At 40.7% G+C, this 14,894-nt stretch overlaps 1 protein-coding gene across 6 annotated transcripts in view; it reads right to left on the bottom strand.

Annotated features, from left to right (window-relative positions):
* Nucleotides 878–14,894, bottom strand: part of KCTD16 (potassium channel tetramerization domain containing 16) — a 288,129-nt gene continuing 274,112 nt past the window's right edge. For all 6 annotated transcript variants that reach the window (XM_021084953.1, XM_021084950.1, XM_021084954.1 and 3 more), the window contains one exon: nucleotides 878–13,254. In XM_021084953.1, coding sequence (XP_020940612.1) covers nucleotides 12,800–13,254 — 455 coding nt within the window. In that variant the 3' untranslated portion in view covers nucleotides 878–12,799. The remainder of the gene's footprint in view (nucleotides 13,255–14,894) is intronic.

Raw genomic sequence — 14,894 nt, 5'->3', positions numbered from 1 at the left:
AAGATTGGGTTAATTAGCTCTTTCCAAAATGTGGACTTTAGAACTAGAAGCATCTTTAGTGAGAAAAGTTGGGAAAATCCTAGGTTAAATAAAGTTTGAAAGTTCCTGTACTGTGTAACTCTTAGGGCTTTAAATGTAATAAAGAGCAATGAAAAAATTACAAAGAGGAGTGTTTAAAAGGGTTATATTTCCCCAAAGATACATTATCCAATTCCCTTCCTTTTTTCAGCACACTTCATGGGACTAGGGTTTTGCTGAGTATATTTCACAGCAGCAAAAGCCCAAGTTGTACAATTCCTCCTTTCACCCTGTATATTTTTTCCTTTGGTTAAAAAACACACTAAATGCTTAGTTCTATAGGCTATGCCATAAAAGGCTAAAGAAGAAAATAAAAGCTATATTCAGAGTGGTGAAGCCAGACTCCTCTTTAAGATCTGCATTTTGGATAACAGTAATAAGACTGGATAGGGGTTATTAAGCATTTACTTAATGTGCTAGATACTGGGCTAAATGCTTTAAGTGGATTATCTAATTTCGGTTCTCACAAATACCTTCTGACATGCCTGCTACTTGGATTCCCTATTTTCCGATGAGGAAGCTTCAGTTAGGGGAGGCCCAAGAAAAAGTGCAAGGCCACCCAATTAAAAAGAGGCAGCAGCAGGGCCTTAGCTCACTGTCATCGCATTCTAAGAATTTTAAATAAACGGCTTATTAAGTCTCCTTCTGTACCCCAATCCAGCAAGCTGCCACAACCAACCAGAAATAAACTAATTGCAATGGTAATTACCTTCCATCTAAAACTCTTGCGTTAGCATGAAATAATGTTGAATCATCAGTCTCTCATGTATACCGAAAATAGATATCTATAACAACTAAATGTTACCAAATGATTTATTATGATTGGTGCTAAATTACAATGTATATGAAATGGAGTCATTTATGGAACACATAAAAAATAGTTACCTATTTCTGTAATTATATTCACACAAGAATCTGAAATATAGTTTCTGATCTGCCTTTTTAAAATATATCCACAGAATGACTTTTGTAGTTTTCACCACACAATTTTACAATACTGATACTGCACCTGTATCATTTACCACACTCTAAGAACTAAACAGAATATGAAAGCAGTTAATAGCAAATTAACTTTTTATATCCATCAATGATTCCAAAGAAAATAGTTTGTTTCCATTGGCAGTGAGAATAGATGATAGTAATTAGCATCATAGATATCGCATACATAGATATGTATGTATATATTTATATGTTGCTCAGGGCCATTGTCCCACCTACAGGCAGGTGCCTTTAGGGTGGACCAATGATTGCCAACACGGTGTGCAATTCCATTGGGACAATTAGTAGTACTATCTTTTATCATGTTTCTCTCGCAAAAAAACAAATTAAGTAAGAAAGAAATACAGCAGGCTAAAATCTACAGTGTTACATATCAAGGTAAAAACAGTTACTGAGTTATTAGAGTATAGTAGTTTATGCATATTTGCTATTCACAGACTGCAGACTTCTTGCTGGATAACCGAGCTGCTGGGAATTGACGACATGTAGACATGCATTCATGTGAGTCCATAATTAATGATGTTTATACTGTAATAAGCACATTCGTTTTAACACCATCCAGTAAACAGATTCCTGTAAAGTTGGAGCTAAATCTGCTATCACAATTACACACAAAAAGAACCTGTAAACAATTTGACATTACACTTATGTACAAGGGAAAGGAGAAGAGGTAATTTCAGTGGGTGTCACTTGGTATACATCATTGTGCAACAAACTGACCCAAGTCATTAAGCACTTGAATGAGGTCAGGAAAAAGGAACATGAGCAAGGCCCCAGTAGATCACCACTCAGGGTTGGTACCTGCAAAATTCAGACTCCTCTCTCTATGGTGACACCACATTCAAAGCATCCAATCTGGATGTAAGAGGAGCTTGATAATCCCTGGCAAGCTGCACTAGGAGTCCCCAGGTGTCCTAATCGACTGGGTCTTTACGAGCTTTGAGAGTAGTGCTGATACTGTTTCAGCATGTCGATTTTATTTGGATCAATCGTTTTGTTTGTTAGGTTCTATCCAGTGCTTTGCTGGTTCTGAAAGATGTGGGGAATAGAGATTCAACCAAGATCATTAGTTCAATTCCTCCAGTCAACACAGATTTGATTTTACAGATTAGGATACTATCAGAGAAACAAGCTAGTTGCCCTCTCTCATCTAAGTGGTGACCCCCTAATGGAAGATCCCATTAACAGCTTTCCATAGGACTCTGCAATGCAGCTCCCCTAAGTTTCTGTCTCTGTGTGTTTTAAGTATGACACAACTCCAGTAATTCATGAATCTATCTCCTTATATCAGAAACAGGGTACTGAGGAGTTTTGGCACCCCCACTTCTCCACCCCTCATAATGGACAAGAAAAAATATTATTCTGTCCTTTTCTAAACTAAGCAGAATATTTTAAGCAAAATGTACTTGATTTAATAGTCTCCTTTGAAATAAAAATACATAAATGAAAGGAAATGATAGGAAAACTTGCAGCCAAGGCCGATGTTAAACCTGCTCCTCTGCTCTAAAATTTTGGGGAAAAACAACCACTCCTTCTTCAAGCAGCTTTACATTTAGAGCATTGAATGGCCATAGGATTGATTTTCTCTCTTACACATCTGCAGGGAGCCTTTGGGGGGAAAAGAATGAATGACCGTCCTCAGTAGGTTTGCAAATGTGTCTGACTCTCTGAGCAAACCTCACAGGTCCTTGGAAGGAGGAGTCTGTGCTTGGAGGATCAGCTGAGCCCTGGGCTGGGAGCCAAGCTTTTTCTGAAGGTATGGGCTTGCGTGCGTACAACTGGATCCCAAGGAGCACCAGGGAAGCTCTGTTTGCATAGGTGGACATAAAACAGTTTTCATATTCTCCAACATATGCAAAGCACATGGCTATGGATGAAAACATAATTGTCTATATCCTTAAGAGTGCCCATGTTTCAGTCATTTGGTCATATGTGTATAGGATGCCAAAAAAGATACGTAACCTTCGCTTTCATTTAAATTTATGGTGTTCATTCTTGGAGCAACTATTTTGGTTATCTGTATAAACAGGCTTATAGTGGTACTTGCAGAAGTCTAGAAAATGTTTGGTTATTATTACAATGTGCCCTTGAGCTTTAGTATATATTTACAATATGCATAATATAAATTATTTACCATAGCATTAAAGTATTTAAACAGATAATTAGCTCCACCTACAAATATGTAAGGCCACAGGGACCACCATGAATGATGAAGTGAAATCAATAAGAAGATAGTAAATTAACCAATAGGTAGGTGAAATACCACTGGCTTGAAAACCACTGGATTTGTGCTATTAAAGAGCTATACTTTCTTATTCTTTTCATCCTGAACATCATCACATTAATTTGGTGGGTTGTGTGTGGTTCATTAATGAACAAGTTTGAAAACACATAGTTTGAAACTCCAACAAATGGTTCAAATAAGAAAGCCAGGTTTATCCAAGTTTGGCTTTTCCTTAAATGCACTTTTGTTTGGTTTTGCATCCATGTACGTTAAACCTAGGTATTCTAATCATATTCTCTGTACCATAGATATATACACATACTCAGAGAGAAGAGAATTTCGGAAATTAGAACTATAGAACACTATCTAGGAAATCAAAAATAAATTATAAGAAGTCCCTCGAACTCAAAATCCCAGTTTCAAACTAAGATTTGTTTATGTGTGCATACAAATGTATAGATATAGATATATAGATTTAGATAGATGTACACACATATATACATATATACACATTATTTACACATAAACACATATATACAGCACATGAATATACACACTCCTCACACACACACACACACACACACTCACATATCCAGTCCAGTTTCTTTTCTCTAGCTGCTTCTCTTTTTTCCAACTTAGAACAATAATGATGAGATGCTAGGGGCAGTCAATCATATTTGAATTCCTGACCTGTCACGAACAAAAACTGAGATAGTTTAAAAAGTCAAAGTTGAAAATGGCAGATACATGCATGTACACACACACACACACACACACGATTCACACATTATTTTATTTCTCATGAAGTTTGCCCTGGTCACCTGTAAACAGCACAGCCAGCAGCTACAACCTCTGACATGGAAGCGATCTTAACACTTTGGTTTCACAGGGTACGGTCTCTACAACTTCGTTAGATGGGGCTTTTACTATAAGGTACAGTCTGTGATACCCCACCCCCAAATCTGCTTTCCTCTATCTGCATGTCTAATGGAACTTGCCACTCAAAAGAGCTAGCGACTTTCCAGAAGGATGTCAGGCTGGAAGCATCCTGGACACATTTTGCTAAGAGTAGAGGAGACGATAGAGCTGAGATCCAGAAAACAGAGAGAAGAGCTTATATCATGAGGTGAAGTTGTCAGTCTTTGGAGTCTGATAGACCCAGATGAAAATCTGTCTCTGCCATTGCCAAGCTATGTGCTACCTTGCCTCTCTAAGCCTCGCTGACCTCATCCATAAAAAAGAGGATAGGAACGGGGTCTGACCTCACTGGGTTATGATGGGACTAAATCAGATAAGGCATATAAAGCACTTAGTAGACTTTCTGGCACATAGCAACAAATTCTCATTATACATTATTCATAGTTTAATATTTAAACCATAAATCTAGAGTATTGATCAGAGCTACACACAGACTGCCTTTGAAATGGATAAGCAATGAGATCCTGCTGTATAGCACTGGGAACTATAACTAGTCACTTATGATGGAGCACGATAATGTGAGAAACAAAGAATGTATACATGCATGTGTAACTGGCTCACCCTGCTGTACAGAAGAAAATTGACAGAACACTGTAAACCAGCTATCATGGAAAAAATAAAACTCATTACAAAAATAATAAATTAAAGGGAAAAAAATAAATAATGTTAACCTAGGGTTTGGGTGACATGAATTCAAGTTCTACATCCCAAGTTCGATTCCCTAGTGGATTAAAACCTATGCATGGTATGCACTGAACAAATACCTGCTGAATGAATGCATGAGCAAATGCATAAGAATGTCTGACTTAAACCCTCTGATACTCAGTTGCTCTTGTACAAAATATAAGTAGAATGAGCAGACTTATATTATAGCATCGGGATGTTGGTATGATAGATTAAAAGAAAAATGCCAAATTATTTAAACGAAAACATGTCCTGTCTTCTAATAAGACATTTCAGCACCTACAAATGAAATACCAAGGCTCCGGAGACAAGGCCTGTGCCTAGACTTGTCCCATCTCTGAAAGCAAGGTGTGGGGGCCATCTGTGTGAGTCTGAAGACCATAGTTTTCAATATCTAAGTATCATCTTTAGTGGGGAATATGCAGCCCAAAGGGACAAAGTGCACAAAGAGTAACTAAAGATGATGATATGGTTGGCCCATTGTAAGCACTCTTGCTCTCCTTTCCCGCTTCGTTTCTGAGAGCACCTTGTTGTCTGTGACTGATCAGCTGGAGAACGTCCTTATTGGGATCACACGAACTGAAACTGCTCCCAAAGGCCTCACAACAAACACATTTAGCTGGTATAAGGTTGGTGACATCACTGAAGTATCAATTTTCTGAGGCAGAAAAAGACTTACGTGGAAGACAGAGTCCTAAACTATAGGCCTGCCTCGTCACAACGGGAACCCTGGAAAAATGACACCTTTCTCTCTAAGTCTCATCATTAACATCTGTAGAAATGGATAACAAATAAACCCTATACAGATTTCAGGTGGTGCCAAGTATCACTGTTCATTTCTTTCTATCTCTTGACTCAGAAGTCCTTCTTTACATGAAGAATGCCTTGGAAAATTTGAGCCAACTCTTAACTCAAGGTTTCTCAACCTCAGCACTATTGACATCTGGGTTGGAGAATTCCTTGTTGCAAGGGCTATCCTGTGCATTGTGGGATGCTTAGCAACATCCTTGGTTTTTACACACTGGATGCTAGAAGCACCTCGCAAGACATGTCAATCAAAACTGTCCCCTAGCATTGCCCAATGTCCCTCCGTGGAAAATCACCCTGCAGGAGAGCCACTGCCTTAATGCACATAATCCACACAAATCAGAAACATGACTGAAACTGCTTCTGTCCATCTCACACATGTCAATAAACCAGTGACCACTGGATACAGTTGAGAAAAACTGCTAGTGATCAGTGTGAATGCCATGTGCCTTGCAGCTTTCAAGGTATCTTTCCTTTCTTTTTCTTTTTTTTTTTTTCTTTTTTCTTTTCTTTGACTAAGATGCCACAAGTGGCTATATAAATGAAAAGGGGTTTGATTTTTATCTAGAAACCTGTAATGTTTGAATTTTCCATCAGGAGACCAGCTTTACTCAATATTCTCAAGTGCTGACACCCCAAAATAAAGACCTAAAACTGCACTGAGGTAAAACTGGTAAACTTTGCGACCACAGACTTTTTCCCTGCACTTGGAGAGCATGACGAGGGACACGAGCCACGGACCCACCACCAACCTAAAAATTGCATGTGTGCATGTGCACATATACACACACACACCCAAACAGACACAACTGTAAAGCCACTCCCCTGCACTGTTTAGTTGGGCATCAATCCTCTTCCATCTGTGATGGATGGAGCCAACATCAGTAGCAAGAGAGTCTGAAGATGTGCTGATTTTCCGTGTGCAAATGCAGGTAAATCAGCTAAAGGTCGACGATTCTAAGAATAAACTGACAAGGTGGAAGAGCTCGCTGAGAGAGGAGACTGACTAAAGCCTCTGGTTGGCACAATCCTTCTAAGTGCTTTTAGAAGGCTGCGTCACAGAAAAATCTCCCCCCCCACCCCCAGGGAAAACCCTTTGATAGTCACTGGACTGGGACACATTTTTTTTTTTAAAGCTTTTCAAGCCAAATTCTCAAAATAAAGCAAGGATGACAGTCTAGGAACTAAACATTCTTTAACCAATAAACAACGAAATGTGTTCACAGACAAGAACATTTTGTAAAGGTTAGGAAGGTGGGAAATAAAGGGATCCCACCTGGGAAGTAAAGAAGAGAAAGGAAACAGAATAGGGTTTAACACTTTTTTAGAAAAAATTGTTGGGCAGATATTCTTAATTAGTGGCTGAAGTGCATTAGTGTCACTGCCTGGTCTTCATTCTCTTTGGTTGTAGCCTTTAGTTAACTATTAACTCACCATCACGACAAGCATGAATTTAAGCCATTCATTCTCTATTTCTCATAGCATATGGGAATTTGGTACTCTGCAGTTACTCTGTTCTATAGAAGGGACCAACGGAGTCACTGAAGACTTCCAAATGTCTTTTCTTTCTGCATGATGCAAGGACGGCCATCTCTCCCAGGTAAAGCAACTGGAAAATTAGAGAACTGCATGACATCACACACAGAATCTGACCACTGGTTTGAATTCACTCATTTTAAAATGTATTCTCCTTCACGGGTTTTGCTTTGAATTGTTAGTGAACATTGGGGTTCATGGTCTTTTTTTGCTGTGACGTGCAGGAGTTGACATGGGATCTCAGTTCCCAGGCCAGGGATGGAACCTGGGCTGCAGCAGTGAACGTGCCGAATCCTAACCACTAGATCACCAGGGAATGCCTGGGGTCCAGGGCCTTTACCTGGGTTTCCTAGTCCTGCCTGCATCAAACTGGACAAATTTAGCAGTTCGATGACTCAGGATTTTCTTCGTGAAATACAGCTAAATTTACTAAGCAGTCTATATTCATTTTGGTGATTCGTATGTGCGGTTATCTGAATCTCCTTGGGGCCATACACATCATTAAATTATGGATCACTCTGAGGTTCCTGGGACTCAAAGTGCATAAGGGCCCAGAAATAAACAGCTTTCAGAAAGGTCATCATTTCTGCTCCCTGTTGGGTATCATTAGGACACATCCTACTCAGAGATGTATTCCCATCTACCCAGTCACAGAACTGCTCTGCTGCAGGCTTTCAGTCTGGGGCGGGGGGGAAGTACACATATATACAAAGGGCAAAGAAATTATGGAAATCTACTCTGCCCTAGTCCTAGGGTGTCCTTCTTTGGGTCTTTTTCCTGGAGATAATGAATTATGCATGCTTTGACTTATTTGTAGAGGAAAGAGAGTGAGAGGAGGTGCCACTGGAAGCGAGAGATACTTTGACCTCTGCATAGTCCTGAACAGCAGAGTTTCTCAAAGGAAGGTCCACAGACCATCCCGTCAAAACCATTAAGGATGATAGCCTGAAATGCAGATTCCTTAGCCCTCTTTGAAGTTTCTGAATCAGACTCTCTGGGGTTAGGGTGAAGGAATCTGCATTTTTATAAGTGCTACCGATGATTTTACGCATGCTGAGTACCGGAAACACTGCCCAAAAAAAAATTTTCAATGGAGGTCCATGACGGAAGAATCTCCATTCCAATGTATGTGCCGAGATGAGAAAAACAAACATTTTGAACAAATAAGCTTTGTGCTTTTATCACAATGCTGTGATTATTAAAGTTTAACACTCTTTTCTTTCAGCAGGGGTGGAGAGCAATAACCATTTCATCCAAAATCGGGATGATGAAGGCAATATAAATCAAACCTATTTCAGCAGGTCTCATTTGGTCCAATTTCTCTGCAGATATTAATCACTGTACAGTCCTGTACAAATGACATCTAGCTCCATTGTAACTCAGCATACAGAATGCTCACTCTGATTCCTTTTCGAGTGTGTTATTTTGACAATATAAAAGAAAATAAATACATTGGAACAGTGGGTCATCACGATTCAAGATGCCAACAATACCAAGACATTAAGAGAGAAACAGCCCATGCTAAACCTATAACCCAGCATGCGAATTGGCAGAAACATTTGCCTGCCACAAAGTCATTGGAAGAAAAATCACTCCCTTCATTTTCCCCTTGAAAATGTCTATGTTCGGTGAAGGTGACAAAGAAGTCTTCCTAAAAGTTCACAGAGTCTTAAGTCTAGGAAAGATCATCTGGAAGACCAAGAAGAGTCAAACCCCATGGTATGACAGCCAGTGGCAGAAAACACCAGCACTTAAGTGCTCTAGGTTAAGCCACAATCATAAATACACACTTGGAAGGTTGAATTGTAACAAAGGAAAATATACGAGAATCAAAATTTGGTTCCCATTTCGGGGAGCTGGTGTCAAGTAATTTTGCAAAACACCTTATATGTCTTTTCTTTTGCTCACTGAAGCATGTTTGCTTGGCACAGACCAAGGATAACCAGAGAGGAATCGAAAGCCCAGAGAAGCAAAAGCCATCCAGAAGCACAAGCAGTGGCATCTAAGAGAACTCAGAAAGAACAATTTACATCTGTGCCTATGGTAAAGGTGCCCCTGGAATCAAACAAGGCCAATGGAAAAGTGAAAAATTCCATGTTTGCTCCCCTTTAATAAATGTGCTCCCCCCCAAATGAATCAGTTAGGGGTAGACATAGCTATGGAGGAATAGAGGAAAGGGAACACTTAGGGTGTGTGCATTATTCCCCTTTTATTACAATCCACCATGCATGTAGTTCTAGGAAGATAACTATTACAAAGGTTAGCATCACTGCACACTTTGAAGCCACTTCTTCACTGTGTAGGTGTACGGCCTTGTCTCAGCATCCTATTTTTCTTAGCAGGGGAAGGAAGAACACATGAACCACAGTGGACCAACAGGGGTATTTTCCAATCTCTCCCTTTCCTGCTGCACAGAGATCACTCTGTTTTTGATAGTGGGTAGGAGGGCTTTATAAATATGGTTCCGATTTCGGGAGACCCACGTTCCATAGAGAATGATCTCCCCAACCGCACTGGAGTTTAGCACTGCAGAATCAGCCAGTAGCACCTTAAGCTGGGGCTCTGCATATGTGATGCCTTATTTATTTAACCCATTCGATGCTAATAGTTTCTTATTATTGGTCTTTGTAATAACCAATGTTAAAGAAGCAAACTATATGTATATATATATATATATATATACACACACACACATATATATATAACTATGTATATATACAGTTGTGTTCAGAAGTGAACTAAAAGTTCTTAAAACTATTTTATGTTCAGGAAAATGGGCCTGATTCACAGTGACTCCCAGGGCCACCACAGCATTGAGTCTTATAACTCATTTACTCAGAAATCATGTCCAGTGTTTCAGGCCATATAGACCTCGCTTGAACTCCCCTCAAACCAGGACTGAAGATGTCACTGACCAGTGCCTCTGCAGAGCCTTTTACTAACCAGGTCTGCTGTCATCTCCATACCAACAACAACACAAATGTACACTGCATCGTCATTTCAGGTATTTGAACTATTTTATATGAGTGTCAGTCTAGAGTTGACCCAGATTAAAAATTCTATTACTGTATTAGATAGATTTCCCACTACTTGTTGTGTTCACCAGGAGAATAAAGACTGCCTAAAAAGAAAAAAAAATTCATGGCAGGTCAAAGGACAGAGAAATAATGCCACGAATATTTTCTTTGCGGTGTTTAATTTCCTATTTAAAGTAGATAATAGGAGTAGTGGGTTGACCGCCATCTTACTCGTTCTTCAGTTCCTAGTAGCGTGTCTCTGTTTTGGTGTCTTTACAATCAGGTCTGAAATTTAAGGAAGCTGGGATTTTGGTCATTTTATTTAGACCCCCAAACCTCTGTCAGCACTTCCAATAGGATGATAAGGATCACTTGGCCAATGTGATTTTGGGGTTATTTTCACCCACTTCAACTTATTGACCCATGAATTCCTATGATCCTTTGCAGAATCTTCTATTATTAAGACGATGATATTTTGATGTGGTATAAAGAGATATTGAACAGAATGAAGACATGCTAGTAGGTTTTACAAAGCTATGTTGTAGTTCAGATCAAATGTCTGCTCATGTATTAATGTATAGAAGAACACTGCTTAAATTCATAATTATAATTCTCCTAACTCAACTCCCCAAATGAATTTTTACTTATGTTAAACTTAAACTCAATTTGAACTATTAAGACAGGAAAACATTGGCTGATTCTGTTGCCCAGGTGTGAAGGCAAAAATTACAAAAATTCAGAAATATATCCATGTACTAATGGGTACTAATAATAGGAATCAAGACAAACCTCTTACATGATAAATGTGCATCAATGACAGGTTTCAAAAAGAAGCAATTGGTCATTATTTTTCCCTCCTACAGATGTCATCCAGTTGCCTTTATTACCTGTGATACACATACACATACACACACAAAATTAAAAAAAAAATTAGAAGTGCTTGGCACATAATTAATGATGGACAAATTATTTGTTCAGTTCCCACTGAAATGCATGAGGATGCTGAAAGTAAAAACTTGTCCTTTAATCCTCCTTTACCACAAACCTATGAAAGACCTATGGGTGCATTAATAGAATACAGAGTCACATAGACAGATGGCTATTAACAGTTTCTTTTTGGCTGTGTCTACAGGGGTCAAGGATGTAATCTAGAGAGACCGTTTAGAAAGCCAAAGTCTTAATTTCAGAGCTCCCGTTATCTAGTTGGGTTGCTCTCAGACATCAGAGGAATGACAGTCAAATCCTAGGATGGACACAGACAAATCCCAGATCCAAAGGCAAACAAAACTTGCTACAAGAAAGGAATAATGAAGCACTATAGCTTAAAAAAACAAAACAAACAAAACAAACGCTTCTGAAAAAAAATATCAGGAGGGATGTGGATCACCGTTTCCTCTTGAAGTGAAAGGCTGGACTCTCATTCAAGTGCTGTGTGTTGTTCCCACGTCCACAACCACACAGGAATTCAGAGAACTTATGTGGAAAGATCACACCACGACCGTAGGCAGTAAGAGCTCTGCAAACACTGAGAGAGGGAGGTAATTCAGCTCAGGGGAGAGAAGGCGGAGTGTGGGTTCACTCTGCAGTAACTTTTCTTTTTTGTTTTTTTTTTTAATACAAAGGATGTTGGTTGGACTAGCTCCTCTCCACCAGCTCCTATTGCAGAGAAAGAGCAATGCAGTAAAATGGAGCCTGAGGGTAATTTGGAAATTCAGAAGACCATTTGTTGATAATGAGGGTTATTCAGTGTTAGGAAGTGTGGCCGAGAGGCTGGGAAATCTCCCCAGAAGGGTTTTAAGAAAGGAGCAGGGGCTCTTTTGTTTGAAGGACTCTAAGAGGTGCTACTGGGAGCAGGAACACACGCTTAGGGGTCCGAGCCCTGGGGACTTGTGCCCTGTATGTATATACATACTTCACTGTGCTTCTGTTGCACAAACACTCATGCAAATGGTGTCGATATAAACTGGCACATCATCGATTTGAGTGAAAAGTCATATAAATCTGCCATGCCTCCCTGACCACATAAACAAAAGGAAAAGGAAAGTTGAAAAGTCCAAATATATGCCATTGGGTCAAATCTCTACCATGCTCTCATTCAAAGGAGGGAGGTAGAAGATGAAAGGAAAACCCAGTTTGGAATAAATGATTCCCAAGGCGTCTCAGATATTCTTACCTAGCTGACACTCATGAGAGAGAAGATATTCAGCCAGCACATGAGACCAAGTGAACAAACAAATAATACCCCCCCAAAAAAAAAGAGATTTTCTTATACTTCCACATCTGGAAAGAAGCCTACCCTGTGCATTGACGTATTAAGTTGACCTAGGTAAATAGGCAGTAGTACCTCAATGGGCTATTGTGTTCTAACAAATGGTATCGTTAGTTGTTTTTCTTTTCAAATATGGATTTCTCTTAGGAGGTTTATTTCAAAATGGTGACACAATGTGTTTCTTCTCCCACCCACCCCCACCCTCCCCTATAGATGATACTTCCGCAAAAGTTCAGATTGCCAAGGATGTTTTCTCTCCGGGAACCTATCTGGAATTTTGATCTTTAGGAAATCCTGGATGCATTTCTCCAGCTCTTCCTCAATTGAGAGCTTTTCCTTAACAGCTTTTTTTTTGCTGCTCATGTTTGACTCCCTGGAGCCCGAAGTCAGAGTTCGGAGCAGATCACTTTTCCGTCGCATTTCTGACTGTTGGATCAGCTGGACGGGGCCCTTCTTGATGGGACGGTCCAGAGTCTGGATGTTGGTCTGGCGTGTCACAGGCCCACAGATGACTGTCTCCTGGGGAGAGCTGGCCTCAGACTGGCTGTCACAGCTGGAGGTGGAGAGGTCATTGCAAGAGGTGCCACTCTCTCCTTCTTTGTCACCCTTGCCATTCTTGCAGCAGCAATCACAGTGCGAGGATGACCACCTAGAAGGCTCACCTGCGAGGAAGCACAGGACCCAAGGGATTAATGCCAGGCAGCTCAGCTTGGAGCAGCAGCACAGCACCTGAACACAAACACACAAGCATCCACAACCATGTCTTTAGAAGATGCAGGACACAGGATGGGCTGCAACAGGAGTGCCCAGCAGCCAAGCTCACTGAGGGAGAGACACTAACGATGGCCTACTGCATCAGAGGAAATATAGGAGTTCCCATTGTGGCTCAGTGGTTAACGAATCCGACTAGGAGCCATGAGGTTGTGGGTTCAATTCCTGGCCTTGCTCACTGGGTTAAGGATCTGGCGTTGCCGTGAGCTGTGGTGTAGGTCACAGATGTGGCTCAGATCCCACAGTGCTGCGGCTCTGGCGTAGGCCGGCGGCTAGAGCTCCGATTAGACCCCTAGCCTGGGAACCTCCATATGCCGCGGGAGCAGACCTAGAAAAGGCAAAGAGACAAAAAAAAAGAGGAAATACAGTGTAATGCTTCAACCCCCAGGCGCTGGAGTCCGATACTCAGCTACGTCATCTACTAACCTCATTCATCACCTCGGCAGACCCCATGCATGCTCAAGGCTCAGTTCCCCCCCGTCTGGGAGGTGGAGGAACCCCCCTACTACCAAGCATTGTAGGGCAGATTTAGAAAAGGCAAGTGAAATTATTTTCTTCTTTTCTTCTTTGGCTGCCCCATGGGATATGGAGTTCCTATGCCAGGATCATATCTGAGCCACAGTTGAGGCCTACACTGCAGTTGCAGCAATGTCAAACCCTCTATCCCATTGTGCAGGGCCAGGGATGGAGCCTGTGTCCTGTCACTGCCGCCAATCCCATTGCATCACAGACGTAACTTGGACAAGTGAATTCTTAAAAGCCAATGTATGGCCAGCAGTAAGCTCTCAATAAATGCTAGCTGATTCTACTGTGGCTGACATTAAACCCTGAGCCCCACATTAGCACAGTCAGATACAGTGGCGGGGTGGGGGTGGGGGGTTCTATAAGAACGGAATGACAGTTACCAGTCAGTGAGGGTTTACTTTGTGCCAGCCCCTAGGTAAGCCCCCATGCACCCATCAACTCAACAGATCCCCATGATAATCCTACAAAATCAGTAGCCCCATTCTATTTTTCATACAAGGAAATGAAGACCCTCGGGATTTAAGAAACCTGCCATAGTCTGCACAATCTGTAAATGGCAGAGCTGGCATTTGAATACAGATCTCCCAAATACCATAACTAAGGCTGTCTGTAAAATGCATGCACTCATTCAAAACAATTTTCAAGGTTTAACTTCTCTCTGATGTCCTGGTTCCCCTCTCCTCAGAAATATTTGTTAATTTTCCTCTGAGTGATGGAATAACTTTCTAAGTGTCTCTATTATTGTACCTATCACATATTATTATTCTTTTCTATCTTAGGCACCACAGCTACCTAACCATGAGCTCCCTGAGGCGACACCATGACATGCTCATTGTTGTAATCCCAGAAAATAGCTCCGATCACAGCATAGAAATTCAATAAAAGACTATCTTGATAATAATTTTAAACGCCTAGATCTAGCCATTCCTGAAGCTAGACCTGTCAGTGACCTCTTCACTTTTATGATCCACTACATTATATTTAAGCCACAGTGTGAACTCCTCTC

This window comes from Sus scrofa, chromosome 2 (assembly GCF_000003025.6).
Source record: "Sus scrofa isolate TJ Tabasco breed Duroc chromosome 2, Sscrofa11.1, whole genome shotgun sequence".
NCBI classification, from domain to species: domain Eukaryota; kingdom Metazoa; phylum Chordata; class Mammalia; order Artiodactyla; family Suidae; genus Sus; species Sus scrofa.
Note: the sequence above shows the minus strand (reverse complement) of the source record. Positions and strands in the feature narration are given on the sequence as shown.